Source organism: Colossoma macropomum, unplaced genomic scaffold (genome assembly GCF_904425465.1).
Source record: "Colossoma macropomum unplaced genomic scaffold, Colossoma_macropomum, whole genome shotgun sequence".
In the NCBI taxonomy this organism is placed as follows: domain Eukaryota; kingdom Metazoa; phylum Chordata; class Actinopteri; order Characiformes; family Serrasalmidae; genus Colossoma; species Colossoma macropomum.
In genome coordinates this window covers 44,314,712-44,338,728 of record NW_023494789.1, presented here as the reverse complement: position 1 = coordinate 44,338,728, position 24,017 = coordinate 44,314,712, and the positions used below count along the sequence as shown (strand labels likewise).

The following is a 24,017-nucleotide window of genomic DNA, read 5'->3' as shown; positions in this document are numbered from 1 at the left end:
TCGGCAGGAGCGTGATCTGAGCAATGTGCTTGGATTGCTGTCCCAAGTCCACACTCCGCTCCCCTCCTGTCTGTCTGATCGATTTTCCTCTTTACCACACGGCTTGTCGCTGTGAATTTTCCTACCGTGCCGAGTCGCCAGCAGCCAGTCCCTCCCCTCCGCTCACTCAGACCCCTCCCGAAAGGAAAAGGGGGGGAATAAAAAATAAATACATAAAATAGTTTTTTTTTAAAGTTTTATGAATATTTTTTATAGTCATTATATGTATATGTGTATAATAATAATGATGATCGTTCAATAAATTGTTTTGATCAATGTACTCTTATGAACATTCTTTTTTATTGTCTGTGTAATAATAATAATAATAATAATAATAATAATAATAATAATAATAATAATAACAACAACAACAACAAAAACAATAAATAAATAATAAAGAAGAGGGAACATATTTGTATTGTTATTATTATTATTATTATTATTATTACAGATCAAAAACACAATCTGTATTATTTTTTTTTTTACAATGTTTCAGCCACAGGCTTATAGTTGTATTTTTAGTATTTAGCTCTAAAAGAGGTTTTGTTTTTTTTGTTTGTTTTTTTTTATTGGCCTACAGCCCGTTATAAAGATGAAGTGAATTTAGGTAACTCGTGTCCCATGTCACCTGTCCTCCACTCCCCAACTAATGCCCCTCCACCACATTCCCCCTCCACTCCCTTTAGCACAGGATGTGAGGCTGCAGGTGCCCTGGAAGATGTGATTGGATGTGACGGGCTCAGACGGACGCTTGGTGTGTGAGGCGGCCGGCCATGTGTCCGAGACTCGCTGGGCAGCACTGAGCCCGTTGGCATTAGCAACACACAGGCAATCAACTAGGTGACCAACGCAATGCAGACAAGTCACTCTAAGTGGCGTTCTGAGCCCTATGGCTTTGAAATAATTGGTAGAGGACAAAACGTCAAGGGAAAAAAAAACAACAAAATTTTTTTCCCCTCTCCCTCCTTACATTGATGCCCTGCGGACTGTACATCTGGCTGGCTGTGAGGCCATCACTGTATCCTCCTGTCTGGCTGATAACATGGCGAAGGGTATCCACCTGAAACACACAATGCAGCAAGGTCACAGTAAACACACACAAACAAACAAAGCAAGGTCAAACAAAGCAAACAAGTACAATGCACACAAACTAAGATGATATAAAGCAAGAAAAGCACAAACGTCACAAGAGGTGGCCAAAGACAAACAGTGTGGATAACCACCTGAAATAAATGTAAGCAAAGTACAATGTAAATACTGTAATACAATATAAATAATGCAATGGTAATGCACAAAATATTTTCTACATCTAAAATGACAGTAAACTAAAATTAGTTTACACATCACATTCTGTATAGTAAAATATTTAAAAAAATAAATGGAATCTAATTACAAAAATAAGTCATTTTATCCATATGCTCCAAAACTGCTAAACCTTCCAAATAAAAGTATCAAAAATATTTATGATGTATATAATAACTGTAATAATTGCATTACAATTCATAGGTTTATCATTTCAGCTACAGTCGAATGCAAATGTCTGTTCAAAGTACACGTTTTGTTGATTTTCTTGAAAATAAGTTAAACACATCCTCTGCAGAGACCATACTTCTGTACAATTCAATGCAAAATTGTTACTGTATATTTGCTGTATTTAACACATTTGAAAAAACAGACATAAAATGTGGCCTGTGCAAAAGATATGGGACATTTTATATTGTATGTTTTATTTTCCAATATGTCAAACTTTCTGTCTGTTCCCTATAGAGGAAGTGTACTTATTCTGACTTAGAAAAATCAACAAAACGTCATTTGGCCAGGAGAATCCATTATTGCACACCTTGTACTGTGATAAGCCTTCTTCATTAGAGAAAAGATAAAATACACTAAACAAATTTTAAGAAAAATGAATGAAGTAAGTAATTAAGATGATTTGTGGAGTCCAGGCTGAAGTAACAGACCTGTTGTGTTTCATACCTGTGACTGAACGTTTGCTCCCACCTGAGCCCCCTGGTATGAATCCCCATTCATAGACTGCACACTCATAAACAAGTCTCCAGAATTCGACATGTTAAAAGAACCAGCAGAACCTGAGAGAGGAGAGGGAAGAGAGGGCAAAAAGAACAGGCACAAAGAGCAGAGAGAGGGAGAGAGAGAAGCAGAGAGAGGGAGAAAGAGAAGCAGAAAGAGAAGAAAAGCACATGCAGAAATTGTTAGATAAGCAGAACAGAGCAGACAGAATGTACAGCTCATAGAGAGTAGCATACTGAAGTCAAGCAACAGGTAATACTGTAGGAAAGACTTAAAGCAAGAGCAGGCTTTACTCAGGTAATCTGTAGTGTTAGCTGGCTAACGGAGGAATACATGTGCCCTATGCACACAATCAAACACAAAACAAAGCAGGCGCAGAACAGTGGACAGCCTTATAGACACACTAAAATTGATTATATTTGAATCTTGCTAAAAGGGGCCTTTTAAGAAGACTGTTTTTATGTAAATGTAACATAAAACCTAAATGCCCATAAGAATTTGCACTTTGAAATACAATTTATAAAATTTAAACTTGAGCTTGAATGATCCACACAACATCTTTAAAAGTGTAATAATTTTCTATATTAAATCATTTTTATTTCTTTATCTTTCCAGGATTTTAAGAATCATATGAAATGTGTCATTTGTGACATTCATAATTTAAAACGCAGGCGACTATGATCAGTCGTGGAGTACTCTGCTAATCACTGTGAAGTGAAACAATAAATCTGCAGCTGGTCAATGAACACTGACCTTGAGAATATCTAATTTTCTGAAATGTTAAACTTATCATTTGCCAGTATTATGGACATAAATATTTTTTTTGCCATGCAGCTCCCAGTCTGAGCATTGTTTTAGGCAGCAAAATTCTCTAAAATGAACTGGCTAATTGTAACTTCCCCAGATACTTTTGAAGATTGTAGGGTCAGCAAACAGACAAGAAACTATATAGCACACAAAACTGGATTTGTATGGAGTTGTAAAAGACTGAAGTACTTGGGCAAGTTACAAAAGTTTAGGGCAAAATGAACTAAACTAATGCTAAAAATCTAGCATACACATACATAAAAATCATTTTTACTGACACAGAAGGAAGCATCTGTGGTCTACAGGGCCCCAAAACAACCACTTCTGCCACTACAGATGACCTTATACTCTTTGATTTTGGAGCATACAAAATCACTTCTGCAGCTGTAACAATAAAACTTGGTATGAAAGTACAGTGAGATATTTAATTAAATAATGTAATATTTTGTTAGTGTGGTTTGGAAAATGAATGTGATTTAGGGTATGCAGCTGAGAAGTTGTGCAATGGTCCATCGAAGAGGTTTATTTGCCCACCTGCTGAATTGGGGGTGGAGGGGGAATTGGCCTGGCTGCCATGGGCCGAGGCGTTGGTCGCGCTGACAGCAGTTCTGGCAGCATACATGTTGGCTTCTTCCTGGAACTTTCCGATGTTCTTCTTATATCGGATCCGTTTGTTTCCGAACCAGTTGGAGACCTGCTCAAGAAAACAAATTAAAGTGTTTATTGACGTGACACATTTTTTCGTCCTTAACGTCAACAACAACTTAACATGGTCAAAAAGAAACAGAACTTGTGTCAGAATTATAGAATCAGTAATGTACGTGTGACTGTGCAAAATATCAGGGACAAATCATTAGAAGTACCATTTCTAAGCAAAGAGGTACCAAACACTGTTGGGCAATTTCAAAGTGATCATTTGCTAAAAAGCTGAATGTACACTATTCCAGGTCTGACTATGAGGTGACCTAAAAATTGATGTAGATCTCATTTTCACAGTAATTTTTTTATCCCTGTAGTTTATCCCTGTAGTTGTTTTTAATATTACTGGGCAGAAGTCTTTGAACTTATTATTAAACTTATTTTACACTTAAGGCTGCCAAACACTGAATGTGCCACTCAGCACATTGTCATTACTGCGTTAATTTAACAACAGAATGAGAGGAAAAAAAAAACATAGTTGATCGCCTTTATTTTTGCCTTGCATCATCAACTTAAAAAGGTTTGTCAAGAGATTGTTAGTATTATTATATCTGTATAAAAGTACTGTAAAATTAACTTGAATTTGTTATTTATCTATGTAGCTGCATTTTGCACTGTATCTGCTATATAAGTGATTCCTTGGTGCACTAGACTATACGGTAATGAATTTTGGTTGGGTGACTTTATAGTTTGTCCAGGGGGAGGAGTCAAATGTTAAACATAATTAAAACTTAACACTCCATGTTAAAATATGCACCTGTTTTTGTGGTCTGAAAACATCGTACTACTAAAAAAGTAGTAGCAGTAATTTTAAAGCCTAAATTTTGTCCATACCTTTGTCCATTTTTCTAGACAGTAGCATGACATACAGTGTCAGAAACCAAATAAGCAAGTATATTCGAGATGATTCAACTACTCGGCATGGTTTGATGCACGTGTGTGATGATATAGGCTTGCAGTTGGCATTAATGCTAATTAGTGGGGTTTAAACATCCATTTGTTAGCTACAGTAGACTCATATCTTCAGTGCGAACCAAAAGAAGCAAGAGGTAAACTGCAAATTTGATTTTTTTTTTTTTTTTTTTAACCAAACTTTCTCTAAGCGGTCTATAAGCCTAACAAAGAAGGCTACAGGCAGATACAAGTGATTCCTCCATGGGCAAAGGCCTGCCTATGTGAGGTGAAGGATACACATGCTAACAGAGCAAACTCCACATTACTGTCAGAATAAAAAGATTGCCAATAACAATCTCATTAAGTCACTCCGTCTGCAGCTAGCTATCATCGAGCGGTACGATGGTACGGATTCGTCCTCACACACACTAACACCCATTACCGCTAATACACTCCCAGATGAAGCTGCGCGGATAAAGGCTCGCACTAATGATAAACAACATTAAAATGAAAACCAAATCAATCCTGCGGCAACACTTTCCCCTCCCAGGCAGCAGCTAAACGTGTTTCTTTATTACAAAATGGCGCCAGACACACACAACCAATCATTCTGCTCCAGAGTCAATCTGAGGACGGCACCCAGATGCATCGTCAAATTATGTCACCCCAGATTCATTAAGCGCTTTTAAGTGTATCATCCATTTAGCAAAAGCAGGTGTGGACTACTCCTATACAGTAACACAGGTGTTCATAATTGAATATCAAATTACATTTGGGTTAACACGCTAGAGGTAAGTCACCATGGGGAACTGATTATACATCCATATATCAATAAACATCCATAAAATATAAAAGTGTTGTACTGATATGTGTAAAGTATATATGGCATAATCCATAACTTGACATGTAAATGATATAAAGAGGGATGGAAATGGATTGAAATGGCTGCCATGATTAATGTGAACTTTTAAGTAATATCAGTGTGGACTTATTTGTTAATTTATTTTTATTATGCATAACATATATATAATTCTCTATATAAATATGATCATTCTGACAGATTGCAGTACACTCCAGGAAGTGTAGGGGGTGTTATGGCTTCTGTTGTTTCTACTGTGTCGCAAGTCATAAGTAAAAGAGGACACATTTCATTACATTTGATGAAATGTTTTATTATATGTTTTCTATGTTTTATTGCATGTAATTATGTCATTACATTTGAGTAGGAAAGCTAAATAAAAGTAATAACTGTTGACTTCTAAAAGTTTGTCGAATAAACAGTACATAGGTTGATGGGTTACAAAAATAATCATTAGTTGCAGCTCTATAACAAAGCGAAAGAGGGAATTACCTGGGCAACGGTGATGGAGCATTTCTTGGCCAGCTCCTCCTTGGCTTCCTCGCTGGGGTACGGGTTACTGAGGTGAGAATAAAAATATTCATTCAGGATCTCTGTGGCCTGCTTGTTGAAGTTTCGTCTTTTCCTCCTATGGAGAGACAACAGGGAGAAAGACGTTACGTTCCAATTCATTAGAAGGTTTAAAAGACTTTTAAATGAGTATTGCAACTACATATTGAAAATAAATGCCATCTAATGAGATAATAAGAACTAAAATACAGCTAAGAGTATTGTAATGTTTTTTCCTGAGAATCAAGAAGGGGTCACATGTCTGTCATACCAGTACCTAACACTACAAGTGATGCTGTTTGAGGTACTAAAAGAGGATATTTTAGTATAAAATTTTTCCCTCTCTGTATACTTACAGTACAGAAAATACAGTGGTAGATAAGAGGTAGGTAAATGTAACAATAGGCTATAGTTGGGCTGGTGCAAATAAATGGTGTTTGTTATGTTGGTATTTGTTTTCTTATTTAGTATACCAGAATTCTAGACCACTCTTGTGGACTTCACACTCCCCTCTAAGACTTTGCAAGTCATCACTTTTCTTTGAACATAAAAGATATTAAAATGGAAACCATGTTTACAGGAAAGGAAACATTAATTTGTTTGGCCATAGCTTTAAATATTAAATGACATTAAGGTAAACCTGAGCTTGTACTCAGTCACTCGTTTAGCCACAGAGAGCCCCACAGCGACCCCACAGCGACCCCACAGCGACCCCACAGCTGAGATATGGAGACAAACAGAGATAGCAGGCTAGCTAATCGGTTTAGCTAATTACTATAAGTTTTGAATGGCTGTAAATCGATACAAATTTAGTATAAAACATTAAAATAACAATATTTATGTTACTCTACAGTTCTTACCCTTGCAAAGGAATTTGAACTTACCTATCCATTAAGTAAACTAGCTAAACTGATTATAGCAACATATTGCTGAACAAAGACTTAAAAAGACATATGAACTTGTTTCTGTGCTGCTACTGATGCTATCTAGGTAAGCAAAAATCCAGTTAGACTCATCTGTCTTCTCTGACAACATAAAAGCACATTTATGAGAGACATATATGTGCTGTCTCTCGGCATCTGTGGTACATCTACTGTAAAAAGGGATGTGTAAATGTGTAAAACAGTTTTCTACAAATCAAAATATGGAATCATTTGATTAAAAAATTAACTTTATAGAACAAATGACGGGACATACTAAAAGAAAGGTCAATTATGAAATGTAAATATTATTATTTACATTTATTATTAGGGCGGTATTGAAAATGAGTATTGCTTGAAAACACCCATGCATATTTGAAGCATGTAAAATGCTAATTCAGCAAGCCCTAGTCCATAGTTGTGCCACTCCTGCCTGATCGGGGAATTAAACCCCAGTCTCTTGTGTGAAGCGGTGGTGTTATCCACTATGCACTTTGATACATCACCTAGCGCTAATGCTGTGTTAAAGAGTCTGAATGCACGTGTTGTATTCATGGGGAAGCATACAGCAGGCCACACACGCACACATGTACACATATGTGCTGGAGAAGGTTTAAAAGCTTTAAAAGAGAGGAAAGCAGGGCTGGGTGCCAGTGAATTCGCCCCACTCTCAGCATTACTCATCTTTTGGGTTAAGAGTGTGTGAATGTGGCATGTCTCAGGGGGGCAAAATGCAGGGGCTTTGCATATGCAGCACTGAACCCTGGGAGATCCTCCCTGGAACACAGAGCCAGACGATTTCCTACCCACAAAGCCCCTCTTCACCATATGCAAATGAGCACAGCATGGTTTCAGGCTGCGAAAGAATTAATCTGAAGAGCGCTGAGCAGGAGAGAGAAAGACAGAGAGGAGGAAAGGAGAGGAAAGGAGAGAGAGAGCAAGACAGAGAAAGAGGCTGAGAAGGGCAAAAAAGAGAAAGAGAGAGAGCACAAGAGAAGAGAGTGAGATGGAGAGAGGAAAGACTAAAAAAAAAGAGAGCACGAGAGAGAGAAAGAGAGACAGAAGGACAGCAAGGAACGAGAGAGAGGGCACATGAAAACATGGAAAGAGAGACGGACAGAGGGAAAGAGAAAGGGAAAGAAACAGAAAAAGTGAGGAAAGACAGAGAATGAGAGCGAGAAGAAATGAAGAGAGAGAGAGAGAGAGAGAGAGAGAGAGAGAGAGAGAGAGAGAGAGAGAGACTGACTCTTTCCACCATCATTTGCAGCAGAATGGATAGTGCGTGGTGAAAGGGAGCGAGAGGCTCATTTAAATGTTATGCCTCCAACTCAAGGCTTCCAGCATGATTTATCCTCAAAGAAATGTATGCAAATCCCAGGCATGTATCAAAGGGAACAAGCGATTACATTAAAGAAGGGAAGCGCTCCACACTCCGCAGTGTGCGGAGGCTTGTATGTGGTCTAACGGAAATGCAGAGAGGTGGCCTGGGTCCGTGTGGCTTCAGGACTGAACTGCTGGCTGAGAAAAAAAATAAATAAATAAAAATCGACAGAGATCAGTAACGCTACGCTGTGTCAGGGGACGCAAATCTGCACAATTAAATTGCATGAGTGTTAAGTTTTACATGGACGTCCCTGTCACAGGCTTAAAGCAATGCAGCGAATGAGGAGAGAGGACACAATGAGATAAAAATGTGGGAGCAGGGCGTGCATGGATCTGAGCTCGCACACACTAACGAAACAAAAGAATCGGAACAATTGCTACATGTTATCTTTGTAAGCAGATACAGACAGGAACACCTACGCGCATTGAAAACGTTCAGACACACATATACAGTATATAAAGACAGATGCATACACAGGTTTGTTTTCATACCTTGTCAGGACATGGGGTCATTCATATATATATATATATATATATATATGTAAGAAAATGAGTAAGAAGATACACAACTGCAATAAACACTTTTTCAAAGTCAATGTTATTTCTCCTAAATCGTCCAGGAAGCGCTCAGCGTAAATCATCAAGCGACCCCAAATCCACGCATTTAAACCAGTGATTCTTAGCCTGGAGGTCATAAGATCGTTGTGAGATGGTCGTCAAAAAGATACATAGGCATATTCTGATGCATCTTTGAGAAGGACTTTTCTATAAAACCTCCACATCAGTCATATCCCACTGATATTATAAGCTAAGAGAGCAGCTGTGCTGAAAGCTGAACAGTAACTGTAGTGAAAGTAAAAGTCTGTAACTAGCGAAGGCAGCTGCATTAGCTGTGCAGCAGCTTATCTACGCAGCTTTACTGCCTAATAAACATTACGTGATTATTAGCTTACTACGCAAAGTGTCCACATTCAGAGAGTTGGCTTGTCAGAAAAATCTGCAATCTGAAGCTGATTTCTGGTTACCTCACATGGAACGTGTTTCTGCTCATTAGCATTATTCTGTTTATAAAGAAAACATATTACTTCGATCAGAATGACTTCTAAAAACCTGTCAATGGTTTGCAAGTATCCCCAGTATGTAAAATTCTAAATTCTAATTAAATCCCAAAAACATAATTTTGTTTGTTTATGATCAGCAGTGCATGTTCTTGCCTTCGTTTGTTTTTTTTTTGTGTGTGTGACAATGTTCATAACTAGTCTGGAGCCACAGCAGAGGTAGCTTTCTATATTTGAAAGTGCATTTTTTACTTATATAATATTTATATTACTTATTTATTATCTTACATTACTAATATAGTAAGTACCTCTATTAGAGAGGTACATATATATGACGATTGTCATATAAATTACTCAGATTAATAATTATTTGCCTTTTTTTTGTTCATTGCATGCAACTACTAAAAAACAAGCCAAAAGTGATCAAATGAACTAATCACTAACCAATCTTCATTCCTAGATATATTTACTCAAACATCTACAGTTTCACACCATCATGTGTAATCAAGCAAAGCTACGTTTGTTCTTGCGAGTGAAAATGTAAACAAAAAACATACCGCTACTGTTGGGACAAAGCCTCAAATCTCCATTTTTGTTTTTCAGTTTTTGACATAATTTGAAAATGCTTGTCCTTTACATTGTGTGTAAATTTTATGATGAATGGACCAAAAGAAATGGCCCAAAATTACTTGGAAGAATGTCTGGTTATCATGTCAAGGTTTTGTTCCAACAACAGCGACACATTCCGTACATGTAAAAACATCTGAATTAGCTACATAGCTAACATAAAACAAAAATTACTTGCGTTGTCCTCTTAACATGTTACAATGCCAAGAAAATTCATTAGTTTCATAATGTGTCTCAACGAATGCAACTTCACATTCTGTTGGTTGCAGCACAATATGACTGTCAAGTCTAGCAAGTGTGGAAAGTCATTGTGCGCGCACACACACACACACACACACACACAAAAACACACACAGACCTGGCGTCAAGGAAGCGAGAGCGGAGGATCATGACGGCCTCACAGGTGCTCTGTTTGAGCTGCATCTGGATGGAACTGAACTTGCGGTGGATGATACTGACCATGCGTTCGATCTCTTTGGGTGAAATGGGCCGCGTGCGGGACTGTTCCCGCAGCAGGTTCATCACGTGAGTAGTGAACTCATTACAGGCCTACGGGAAAAAAAAAAAGAAAAGAGAATAAAAAGTCAAAAAAGTAAGTACAATTCACAATCATTAGATTGTGCAGAACGGTCCACAGACAGTCCACGTTTGTCCATCATCCTAGGTGTTGCAAGTTGGGTTGGAGAAAAACTGTGGACCATCTGAAGACTAGTTTGTGCATTAGTCAAAAGCCAATGGAGACAATATAGTTGTGTCTGAATTACAGGGAAAGCCAGAGGGAGCTTAGCTGCCCCAAAGAGACTCAAGCTGCTTTATATAATAATAAAATCTGAAGTTACTAAATTACTTGATTAATTATATTAATTATTCCGTGATTTATGCATTAAGAAGTGAATCCACTTCTAGCCCTGCTATAATTTGTGTGAAAGATTAAATTCTCCAATAGGGCATAAATGTTGCAATTCAAAGAAAAATAAAGGCGTGCATGAGTTGAGGTTCTTCTGCAAGAGCTTGTTTGTTTCTCTCCCATAGTTCTATTTGTGCAAAGGTAGGGAGATGTAAGCATTTCTAATGCTTGTGTTTGTATGGGTGTGATAGCTGATAGTCAAATGGAGTTTTATTTGTTGCATTTGAATTTCACTTCTGAACAAATGTGCATGTGTGGGTGGAGCTCTGGGTTTGTGTGTTTGTACTGCAAGCACATTTAGGTTAGTGTGTGTTCACCATCACAGTGCACAAGAACTGTATTCTACCTTAACAAATTTAATAAGTGATTTCATTTATTATGGTTGAAGGGCAATCCTGGATTGTTACCCACTGTGTTGTACTGTTTGATCTCTGAAGGCCTTCACATGATTGTGTAACTCCTGGGTTTGATCAGACTGTTTTGAGTATACTCATCTTGAGGAGTGAGATGGCCAGTGTAAGAGAATCTGTCTGAAAGAGATTTTATGTCTGACAGTTATGTGGGATATATCGGTATGTCAGATTTAGTGCAGCAAACTAAATAACACATCTGTAGGTATTCCTTCATGTCATCATTAAAAAATAACTAATGCATTTTCCAGAGCTGAAACTTGAAAGCAGTGCCAAAGTCTGGACAAACCTCTAAATGGTACTGTAAATTTGAAATTTTTTTCTGTGTATGTGTGTTTGTACATTTTAACAGAGCAAATCTGGGCACGGTTTGACAACACAGAAGGTGAACAAGTTACAGGTCTAGAAAGAAACCTTGGGTCATGGGCTGTAAAGAGTAATTCACTTTTCACAGCTGTTTTTACTTCAGTATGTACTACAGTATGTGCCACAGCCTATCTTACACAAAAAATTCCATGCTTTTTTTATTTTAAATACTTGAATGTGTGTCTGTAGCTAGCAGTGGCAAATCATGACTACCGAAGCTAGGTCTTCAATTTGGGCCATAAATGTCAACACTCTGGCAAAAAAATGAGTAAAACGTCTGCTATAGGATTTTAGTAGTTTGTTAGTGCTACGCTAAAGTGATTGGCAAGAACACTTTATAATGAGGCTTAGGTTAGCTTCTTACTCAAATTTTACATTCAATCTTAATCAGTGCAGCAGTTACATTCGGGCACACAGTCACCAGACTGTAAGTGCTACACTGTTTAACGGGGGATTGAAAATATGTTGGTAACAGAATTTAACTGCTGCACTATTTAATCTGGGATAAAAATTTCAAAAAAGGCAGTTCTAGATTAATCTGTAGCTTCTAAAATACATTCTGTGTTCCATGTTTTTCCATGTTCTGTGCATATATTTTACCTAGTAGCAGTTTCACAGTGACTCTTTCTGTAGAACGCTCTGGTTTAGAGCTGCCGATGCGGTTTTCCGTTTCTAACAACCCCACTGATTAGGCTGCAGCTCGTATGCACGGTCAGTGATGTGTCAAGGACGTCGGTAGGCTTATGGTGACTTTTTTCCCTCACAAAATTGGTCAAACCCATTCGAAATCAAAACATGATTGGCTGATTCCTTATATATTCCTAAAAATAAAGACTAAACAGGCCTACAACAAGTGTAAAAATCTAAGACTTTACAAATAATTTTATTGGTAATGAAAATGAGAAATGGTAATTAAAACAATTTTAACTCTCCTGTGCCGGTCTCATTTAAATAATCTGGGCAGCAGCAGAGTTGGCCATGTGTAACAATTTCATTAAGTTATTCTTTATGTTGACTGTCAAGAGAGGATACAGCTCTGCTATATTTGATACCACTTGAAAACATGGCATCCAGCTCAATATGTAGAATACAGCAAAGTAAAACGTAACCTCCCTGCGAGCACATCAATGCCACCTGTAGCCACAGTTTTTCATATGACAAAAAAAATTCATGGCTAAATATAACTAAAATAATAAAATTTTATGCTTTGGATGGGGCCGTGCATTTCATGGCACATACTGTAGCCTACATACTGTAATAATTATAGCATGTTTGATTTTACGTAAACTATTTACATTTATTGTTAGCGTTAGGTTTTTGGTGTCCTGAATTACATTTTCAGATTTGTCTAGGATTTTTATATTTCGGTGCATTATTAGAGAAGGCCAGAATCGTCCTTCAGAGATCTCCTTTAGATACTGTATCGGCTTATTTCTGCAGGTTGCTTTCCATGAACCCATTAGGCTTAACTATATGGAGTGACTTGAGTAGTTAATCCACTTGCGCTGTTGCAAGGTCAATTTAAAAATGGCTTTATTGGCACAAGAGCTTTGCTTGTTCACACAGTGTGCAGAGAGCAAAACAAATGACAAATTATTGACGTTGTCAAGAGAGGAAGGACGATTTGGGACAGCGGTGCAGGATGGCCAGTGTTTGAAGTATAGTGTTTGTGTATGTGTTGAGCAGGACTGTCTGCTGTCCCTGTGTGTGACAGGTATGAATTCCTTCCTCTGAGCAGACACAGAGGACACCTGGCCCCTTCCCAGCATGCACTTCAGCATGCCAGAAATTCCTTGACTGTCCCGTTCATCACTTTGGAGTTGCTGTACTAAGAAAGTGAAAGAGTCTACTATTCAGCTTCCCTGTTATACCACAGTTCTGACTAGCAATGGGAAAAATAATCAATTGCATCACGATTTTCTCAAGAAAGATGATTAATCAATCCACAAAAAGTCATTTAAATTTCTCTGTGTTTCCCCTACGCAGAGAATACCTTACATTTTTTGTGTATATATATAACATAAAAGGCCCAACATTGTAGTAAACATACCCCTCTGTAAGAACACAGCTTGGTTTGACAACCAAACTGGCAAACTACTAAGAGGCTAACGGGCTAATCCAATAATATTCAAAGTTAGGCTGTAAGTTTAATAATTTAGGATAAAGTGTGAAGGATTTGAGTGCTAATGGTGAAGAATCTTCAAGCTGCTAAATGTGAAAAAGTGAGTGAGTGAATGTGTTAATTACAAGCCAGGTACATTATAGTGATTCACATCTTAAACATGTTGCCTGTATGTCTGTTATATGCTACAACAGGCCAGGACTGCTATAACTAGTGTTAAAACCAGTCTGGGAAAGTCAAGGTACAGCAGCATTATAACACAAAAAATCTAAGTGCTAAGAAAAATTAAAAATAGCATAGCAGTGTTATAAAAAAAGCACCTTATAAAGTAAATGTTTATACACTAAATACTGCTTTATAGGTGCATGTTTATGATTTTATGACAAAAACACAAACTTTATGAAATTACTAATATCCCATGCTTTACTTTACACTTGGGCATCTATTTTTGTGTGATACCTTAATTAAGAGAACAATGAATACATGTCCAAATATAGAACTAATGTCAGTGTGCCAGAGTTGCTCGAATGGCTGACTTTCATTACTCACCTGTTCGTATTTCTCCAGCTCAGTGTGATAGATCTGGCGGATCTGAGAGAGTTTAGCTCTGTAATCAGAGTGTTCAGCAGAGTTATCGGCCCCAGCTCCACCTGAAGCTGCAGCCGCAGCTGCCGCCGCCGCCGACCCACCACCTTTCTCCGGTCCAGACACACCCTCTGCCAGCAGCATGTTGTCCAGTCGCATCAGCTGGGGATCGGGAGGCTCCTCCTCTTGTGCACCACGAATACTTAGCACTGAAATAAATGCAAAGGAGGAGATGGTAAGGGTGAATGATATAAACTAAAATATAACTTTATGATACTTGAAGGCATTTACACAATATTTATCAAAATGTGTAGTGAATATGGAGTTAGCCAACAAGTTGCAACATTTAGCTTGACCAAAAAAACAATTAACAGAAAGGTCTTGATAAATAAATACCAGAAAACAATGAAAACCATGTACTCAGAACGGACTCTAGCTGACATCGTGGCTCTAACTTTATTGGTTCATGATCAATCTCTCCATATTTGATGAATTGTTCCTGTGCTGGAAAAAAGGCTACAGCCATAGTCAACTTTGTCAGGTTTTATGACGATGATACAGCTCCACTGCGTACGTTTCATGAACTGTCCTTTGAACAGTGATGCCCTGTAACTGTAAATCTGCAGTAAAAAGCTTTGCTGTAGTTTTACACTGCACCATTAGAGGTCTCTCATCACTTTCTCTCTCTCTTTTATATACAATGGCTGAGGTGGACTGCCATCTTCAGTACACACACACATGCACTCAGTCACTCACTCAGAGGCTTGTCCCTTTCATCTAAGCTACAGTATCTCCATCCATTTTAGTTAGCTGCCTCCATTCTCATCCCTTACAAAATCAATCTACTGCAAGTCAAAAGGTTGACAATCATTTACCCCCACAAGTTTTGACACTTTGGCAAAAATATGACTTTGAGACACTGGAGCACTAAGCGAATCGACAGAGCTTGAGCAGTCTCGGGCATTAACACTCATTATGCGTGCCATTGTCTGGCACTGAAAAGGGAGAGCACTTCATTAATACAGAGACAAAGACGAGTGCTTGGTGCATTAAACCCAGACTACGGGCCGGGGTTTCGGACGCCACGGCGTGGGGTCAGTTTGGTGAGAAAAAGTCCTGCTGTACAGCCAGCAGGCCTTGGGGGTCCTTTATGCAAATGCAGAGACTGCTGGCGAGTGGGAGAGGCCATAAGGTCACACTTCGGGCCCAGCGTGGGGTCTGAGCCTCACAGGAGAGATGAGCTGCATACACATCCTTTTTCTATAAACACAGAACTTCCAACCTGTTAAGGTAACTGGGGCAGGGGGTGGGGCTACACTTCTTTCTTCACTGTAAAAAAATGTGTTATGAATTCTAGAATTATTATCAATGTTTTGCCATAGATTTAGTTCACTTAAGTGGCAGTTATCCAGACCCAAGATTGGCCTAGAAGGATAGGTCTATAAGCCTGGTCTAGAAAGGATTTTCAATGATAACCTTTGGCATCTCAATATATTATATATATATATTTCTCTGTGTGTTTCAGTGAGCTATAAGTAGAAAAAAAAATAAATCGCCAATGGCTTCTATGGGTAAAAATGAAATAAAAAGCATAAAGTTAACTTCACAAACGTTACAAAGGCCCTCATAACCTTTTTAAAGAACCCCTAAGCGTACGAATTGATCCAGCTTGTGAGTACAGAGACATGAGCAGGACATGAAACAGTGTGTCTGTGGTTAACACCTCATAAATACCACACTGTGTGAAAGCATGAGCCAATCCAAAACAAACCAGAACAACAATAGAAAAAAAACACAACAGAGACACAATTCTAAATGTGAGTAATAATATAGCATTGCTGGCAATCAGGTAGACCTACACTTTATAAAAATTAGGGCTGCACGATATAGCAAGCACTTGTTAATGGCTATAGCGATACTGACCTTTGCAATACTGATACTGTAGAAGGCTGCAATATGCAAATCTCTGCCCAATGACAATTTTGTTTTACTGTATACTGTGAGCTTCCTGACCAATCAAAGTTACATTGTGAGTGTTTTAATGAATCAAGATGTTAATCTAGTCCAATGATTGTCAAAATAATGCAGGCCAACCTTTAACCATGCCCCATTACTGACTCACCAATGTATTTAGTATTTTGCAAGGCTTTCACAAATGTAATATGTAGCAGCCTTAATAAAATAGCTCCTATTTAACAAGAAAAAGCTTCTGCTATCCGTTCCACTAAATATTAAGAAGCCTCAAAATAGAAACCAAAACAAGTGTTTGAGGCAAACACCTACAGAGTACGTATCTCACGCTTTACGTCATGTTAGATGAAGCAGAAAAGAAGGTTGCGAGCATGAGGCCTTCAATAGAAACCTAAGGCTGATAGAATTCTTCCCAACCTTATAAAACGTCTAGACTGTCAAGTGAAAATGGAACATAAAAATTCCCCCGTTCACGCAACGATTCAATCCACATCTGCCAAGTCTCCGCTCCACTCAGAGTTCGGCCGTGTTTATTTTACTTGGCTGGAATCCCCCTCCACCATCAGCCTCTTAAAAAAGAAAAGCTGTTTGGCCAGTGCGGGCCAGAAGAACACAAAGTGCAACCCAATACACTCGGTTTTTTTAAAAAAAAGAAAAAAAAAAGCAAAATAGAGGACTGGATCAAAAGAACAAATCAAAGACTTGATGCTCGCTGATGTACGGTGAATTGTCTCAGAGAGGTAGAGAATTTATGAGGTCATATGCAGCCGTGTTTCTGGCATCATAAAAACACTTCTTAGATTTACAAGAGGTCTGTTCTTTTAAAACTAAATCCAGCTTGCGAAGAACTGGCTGGGTGACTGAACTGAACTCAGTCAGGTTTAATATCACTCCACACGGCTGTATCTGCCTCTACCAGTGAGAATACCTCTCTAAGCAGCTCAGTTGTTTATACCTGACTCAACTCAACTTATTCCAGCTGCACGAAATAATGTAAGGTAGGGGTGGGCAATACGACAATATAATAGCATTATCACAACAAAATATATTAGAATATGCTTTTCACATCACTGTGTGGGTCTCATTAGTAAGAGATATGCACAAAAGAGATTTAGAAGGCTGTTCCAAGTGGCGTTCAGGTAGGGGTGCATGATATGGCAAGAACGTGCTATCACAATACTTTAAGAAGTTTTCACAATATACAAAGTGTCCATTTTTTTCCATCTGATAAGCTGGATCAGACAAAGTAGCAAAACATTTACAAAAAATACACTATCAAAATTTACCGCCCACCCCTATGCAGGTATCTAAAGCATCGTCCTATTCTCAGGAGAGTTCAAATCTTGACGATACAAATACTGTGAATCAATTGAGTATAATGCTGCACCTTTAATAACTATAAAATATATTCTAGATGGAATTTAAATACTGTTCATTCAGAAATTAATTTGCTATTTGAATAGCAAAAATCCTTAAAATATCTATCTGTAAAGACTACATTACATGACTAAGGCAGGTTAGCCAGTGAGTATATTACAAGTAGTCTAATATGAAAGTGCAGTCAAAAAGCTGGTGCAGGGCTTGTACTGGAGTGGAGCTGCTGGACAGCATCTGTCAGCCACCAACAAAACGTCAGAGAGCAGGCCATTCGAGCTCTGCCGTCATCCCTCATTGACAGCTGATTGGAACACAGCACTGTCGTTAGGCTGAACAGTAAGAGCACAGGTGCTGCCAGAGCTCCATTTATCCACCAGCCTTCATTTCACATTTCAACTGAGCATGCAAAGTCATATTCATTCAGGCCACAGTGTGAATGGGTTTAATATCTCCCCCAACTTCACAATTACAAAACAGTGCCAATTCTGCCCTTTGCTGCAACTGATGTACTAAGATTATGAAGCGCAGTGATGAGGCTAAAATGTATCTTATAGAAATAATTAGATTTAGGCATGCCTAAATCATCATATGTCTGCTTCAAGCCGTGTTGGTAAGTAATAGACTTCCTTATCTGGTTTCTGATACTGTATTAACAAACGGTTTTCTACAAAAAAATCAGGCTACAATATGACTGCTACTACTGCTTTAGCTATGCAACATACATTTGTCTTTTTTTTAAGATAACATTAAGGAAGTCCAGTATTTTCTTCACTGTAGTACTAGCTTAAGAAACCAAACAGAGGATCATATGCTGTACATGCTTGTACGTGTGACCTCCCAACCATGTCTAACCAAGACAAATGATGATTTATTTATCTCTCTCTTAACCTAACGCACATAATTAAAACCACAGAATGGATTATCTTAAATAAATACAATTAAGCACAAATGAGGGGGAGAGAAAGAATGAGCAAGCGAGTGAGAGAGAGAGCAAGAAAGCGAGAGAGGGGGAGAGAGAGAGAAAGAGAGAGAAAGAGAGAGAAAGAGGGTGGGGGGGGGTATTCTGCATCTATAAAACTGGCTTTTGCTGAAGGTCATAATTACACGATTCAGTGAGGGCCACTTTACTCCGTAATGGCAGGCTAATTGATTCCTCCTAATGTTATCCAGCCTGGCTTCCACATTTTCTCTCTGACACAACACAGAGGAGGTTATGATGTTAATCCATTCATTTCTCCTCCCCTTCTCACTTCTGGCATCATGGTTCTGGTACGTAACTGTAGAAAATATCGAAAATGTTGTCCTTCGCAATATCACAGAAGACTGTAATATGCTAATGAGCACTAAGAGGAGAACCATCACACAATCACAAAGTGTTTTATTATGTGCTGTGATTATATATATATATATATATATATATATATATATATATATATATATATATATATATATATATAAAAACTACTGTACAAATTTTAAAATTATATTGGTGAAAAACAATGCATGGAAATATGTAACCCCCTTTTCATAGTCGCCATAAAATGTAATCTCAGCCCATTTCAGCAGCCCCTGGGTTCGCCTTTGATTTTTAATTTCCTTAATTAAAAAGGAAATTTGGTAAATACTTTTTGATTATATTAAAAAACATTTAAGTCGATTTCCGATTGGCGGTGGAATGGCCAATAAAAGGCCTGCAGAAAGTGGTTAACCACATCACAACAACCACTCTCTGGACAGAATTTTAGTTACACTATAATTAAAATACGTAGCAGCATAATCGCAATATGAAATTTCATTCACATCACGCAGCTGTAACTCAGAGCAAACTGCTACTGGAATCCACCGGCGGCTGATTAGCTGGTCATTAATCTAGCTAAGGGTTACTGTAATACCGGGCCTAACAAGGGCATATGAGACAAAGACCAAGAGTATTTTGCCCACTTACACACTGCAAATGACCACTAGATAACTCCACTGTTAATTAGTACACTGAGCTCACTACTTCCCCAAAACTGAATGTATATATAATAACACATACTTTATCAGAAGAGTCTTTGCAATCATTTTTGTTCATTATTTACCATTTTTCCACTGTACCATATTTATCAACATAACACTGCAATTTGAGAAGTCACTGTATTTACAGTTACTATGCCAGACTCACATCCAAGAAGCTGGAGCTGCATTTTTATTTATTTATTTTTTTTAAATATACTTTTGAGCTGACGATCCATTGGACAGAATTCTAAAAGAACCAAACCAAAACAAAAGGGAGTCTGTGACATTTGTTCAACCTCCGAGCATCTGGCCTTTTACAAATCAAATCAATATTTAATAAAAACCCGGGGCCACAGGCTTAGCGGACGATGGATTTTTTCGCCGTCTACTCGTTTATCGGAGGCTATTCATTTAATTTCCGAGAAACGGCTCCGGAAGCTTCTGAGGAACATGCGCGGAATGGAGGGCACATGCAGGATTTATGAATTTTTTTCCTGAGATGATGACTACGTTCCAAAATCCTCGGTACCACCCCCACCCCCACCCCCACCCCCGCCCCCACTCCAAACCCCTTGTGGTAGTGTGCATGGTTGAATGTGCAGCGCTCAGAGCCTTCTGCATTTTCCATTAACTAAACATTCAACATGGCTGCCAGTCTCATGGCAGGCTTCCCCTAGATCCTGAAATATTAATTGAAGTGCTATAAACGGAGCCGGCCATCACTACAGCTTAACATTCCTTTTGCGGCCAGCTTTAATTGAACAAGCACAAGAAGCAAATGCCACTAGTGTCTCTTTGTGACTGAACCGTGTCCAAGAGGAGGAAAGGGAAGCCAAATGTACACACACACACAGCTTCAAAATCAACCACATTCACACTGCTGCACTCACTGTAGTCTCATAACACTCACAGTGAGTAGCCTCGTAAAGCTTAATCAGTATTACCACTGTGTTAAAGATTTCGCACTGAGCAAATATTAGCATTCGCTTCAAAGTGCCAGCGACAGACGCAGCAAGAACACAGCCGAGTTATCAGGCAAGAATAGGAAAGTGCCAGAAAAAAGGCAGCAATTCAGCAAATGGCCATGAACACAGCTACTTTCCTCTGTAGGTTTTAGTGAGCAAGCGTGAAAAGGCATTAGAAGCTTATCCTGACTCCAAAGTCTTTTTGTCTATTTTTTGATCGTTCTTTTTCCAAACTTTATTTAGAATAAACGTGTGTACATTATATATATATATTTACATATACATATATACACACACACACACACACACACACACACACACACATACATACATTCTGACATATAAACATACATATGTACATATATGTTTATTCTAAATTTGACGCCTGCAACATGATCCAAAAAAACTAGAGACAGAGGCATGTTTACCACTGTTACATCATCATTTCTTTTAACAAAGTTCAGTATTCATTTGGGAACCGAGGAAACCAGTTGTCAGTCCTCATTCTTTCCTGTCCTGAAAAAGATGTAGTCTAGATGGCAGCATGTTACTCCACAATGCGTATGTACTCCTCAGCATTAAGGGTACGTTTACACTTGTTGTTCGGTATCTCTTGGTCCGGGCCAAAGCAGAAAAAGATACACCGATGCGTTTTAGTTCTGGGTCATCGACATATGTAACATCGGACCAAAAAACATAAACAAAAGTCGTACAGGTAAAAACAGTCATAAAACTGACTGGGCAGATTTTATGATGTACAATCACGGTGATAATGTACACCAAATTTTCTGAATTATGCTGTTCTCTGTTTTATCTTGGCTCGTCGGTTTTATTTATGTCTTGCTTTAAAAAACACATGCACGTAACAAAACATCAGAAACTGGTGTTTTCCTCACACTAAAGAAATTATACAAAGAGGAGACAACGGTTCATTCTGTGATTGTTGTGTTTAGCCTTCTTTGTTCTATATTGTGTTCCTATTTCAAATGAACTACACTGGAGCTCATTTTGAAACAACCCGAGACCGACCTGCTCAGAGGATTTTGTTCCGCTTATATGGTTCACACCAGATTTTGGATGAAAGCTTTCTCAGTTGCTCTAACAGAGCAATCGCACCAGTGTTTGTTTTAATGTAACAAAACCTGCCAAGTCTGAACACACCCTAATTGTGCTTTCACAGGTCTGCAAATTATCCATGCCACTGGCACTAACACACCCCACACCATGACAGGCGCTGGTTTTTGAACTTTGCGTTGGTAACAATAAAGATGGTCCCTTTCCTCTCTGACCCAGAGAACATGGGATTCATTATTTTCAAAAACAGATTTTCATGAATGTTCCTTTTATACCCTATCCTATTATCGTAACAGCATCACCCATTACCTACTCACTTGTTTATTTATGGAAAGTTCCAAAATGTCCAAATTTGTTGCAGGCATCAAAGTTGGAATTAACGTATATTTACAAAAATCAAAAAAGTTGATTAGGTAAAATATTAAATGTCTCTTCTTTGTGCTGTTATCAATTTAATACCAGTAAAAGACAGTTTATAAATTAATGCTTTCTGTTTTTATTTGCATTTTACTTACTGTCCCAACGTTTTTGAAACTGGGTTTGTATAAGCATCAAACTTATGATGAGACATATGACATATGACCAGTACTGGTGTCACAAACAAACTGAATGTCAGTTAATGAGATAATAAAGGTTATATCCAACATAACATTTTATTTTATAAAACAGCAATGTAGCTATTGCCACAAGGACAGAAATACACCTTTGGTGGAATTTTAAAGATAAAATACTGTCCAAAGAAAACAAGCTGTGTCAAATTTGTAAGATTTTTAGCATTATGCATGAGTTTATCAACTTTATAGACCCAAACTTAAATATTATCTGACTTCATGATACATTCAGAAAATATAATGATTTAGAATTTTATTAACATCGCCCAGCGCTAGTCTCCACATCATACACTGCGTGTAAAATGTTCACCAGTGCACGTATCTTATCCTATTAGATTAGTGCTGGATAGCACAAGTCTGTCAAAAGCCGTAACAACATGTAATCCCTTCCGAATCTCCCTGCTCGCGTTGACAAGGACGGTTGGCATGGCGAGTCGTCATGGCAATGTATCAGTGGGGAAATGGTGATGTTTAAAGGAGCCACATTCTGAAGTACTGGATCAAGTTGAGGTTTCTTGTTCATTGCACTTTGGAAACCCAGGTAAATAAATACTGTTAGATGTGAAATACATTTCATGCACTGCTTCTCAATGGTGTTTTGGAAAAAAGAGGAAAAAACAGGACTAGACAGATGGCTTCCATCGTGTCATAGATTCTTTACTTCATTAGGATAGACCAGTTATCTATAAGCTGCTATTTGAATATGCCTATTTTTAATGGAGGCATACATTGCAAGCAAGCAAGAAATACCATCAGTGTCACAGCATTAAGGCCTAAATGTGTTGACTACCAAAAGACAGTAAGTTACTAGAAATAAGTGGCTGTCTTTTATTTATGACAATATTTCCTCCAATGTCAGCTTCTATACTGCTCAGTGCATTTTTTTCAAAATAGAACCCAATATCCAACACTGATTTCACCAGTAAGCTGAAGAAGCAGCTCCAACAATTTAAGACCCAACTGCTATGCAACATTTAAGTGTGCAAATTAATATCATTAAACAAGCCAAAATAAATTATTAAAATGAAGAAAAGCTAAAATATATGGTAGTTTTAATGGACAAATGTTGGGCTGCATTGTCCACATACACATATAGAGCAATTATATTTAGCATTTCATAGTCATATGGACCTGCAAATATATTTTGAAAATATACAGAATAAATGTTTCATGTGTCTATATATCTATACTACACATTTTATATAGTAAACAAAATTAAACTGGACTTCAGACCACATTCTCTTCTGTAAAAATGCAAAACAAAATAAAAAAAAAACAACAAATAATAATAATAATAAAAAAAACACAAAGCTGACTCCAGTACATTTTTTTCATAGCATTGATAAACAACAGAAATCAGGCCGGAGTTGCGCTCCATTTGCATAATTAACCCTTTCTGGTTGGCCCAGAGTTGAGCTGTCCACTTTGATTTAGCCCAACAGCTTCGGCCCTGTTTGTTTGCATTGCTGATTCAGTAGGCACACTTTAGTGTGGCTTCAGCAGTTGATAAATCAGGAAGGGTCGGGCACGGTGGTGTGTATGTGCGTATGTGTGCGTGTGTGTGTATGTGTGTGTATGTGTGTGTGTGTGGTGGTGGTCCTGTCAGGACTCAGGCGCCAGAGTTGAAGCGACAGCTACATGCTAATTCAACAGCAGCATAATTCATTATACAGTCACGGGTGTAGTGGAACGGAAAAGGAACCAACGCAGACCGAGAGGAGAACGACAGGCTTCTAACTGTTAAATCCAGGCCACCTCGCGCTAC

General features: G+C 38.2%; 1 protein-coding gene across 4 annotated transcripts in view; it reads right to left on the bottom strand.

Moving 5' to 3' along the window:
• The window catches only part of pbx1b (pre-B-cell leukemia homeobox 1b), a 95,672-nt gene that overhangs the window by 6,583 nt on the left and 65,072 nt on the right, over window positions 1-24,017 (bottom strand). Inside the window, exons 3-8 of one of the 4 annotated variants that reach the window (XM_036571443.1) lie at window positions 14,221-14,465; window positions 10,225-10,415; window positions 5,822-5,957; window positions 3,412-3,574; window positions 2,017-2,129; window positions 1,010-1,099 (exon numbers count right to left, since the gene is read on the bottom strand). In XM_036571443.1, the coding sequence (XP_036427336.1) occupies window positions 1,010-1,099; window positions 2,017-2,129; window positions 3,412-3,574; window positions 5,822-5,957; window positions 10,225-10,415; window positions 14,221-14,465 (938 nt within the window). The remainder of the gene's footprint in view (window positions 1-1,009; window positions 1,100-2,016; window positions 2,130-3,411; window positions 3,575-5,821; window positions 5,958-10,224; window positions 10,416-14,220; window positions 14,466-24,017) is intronic. The other 3 variants (XM_036571444.1, XM_036571445.1, XM_036571446.1) reach the window with 3 other exon arrangements.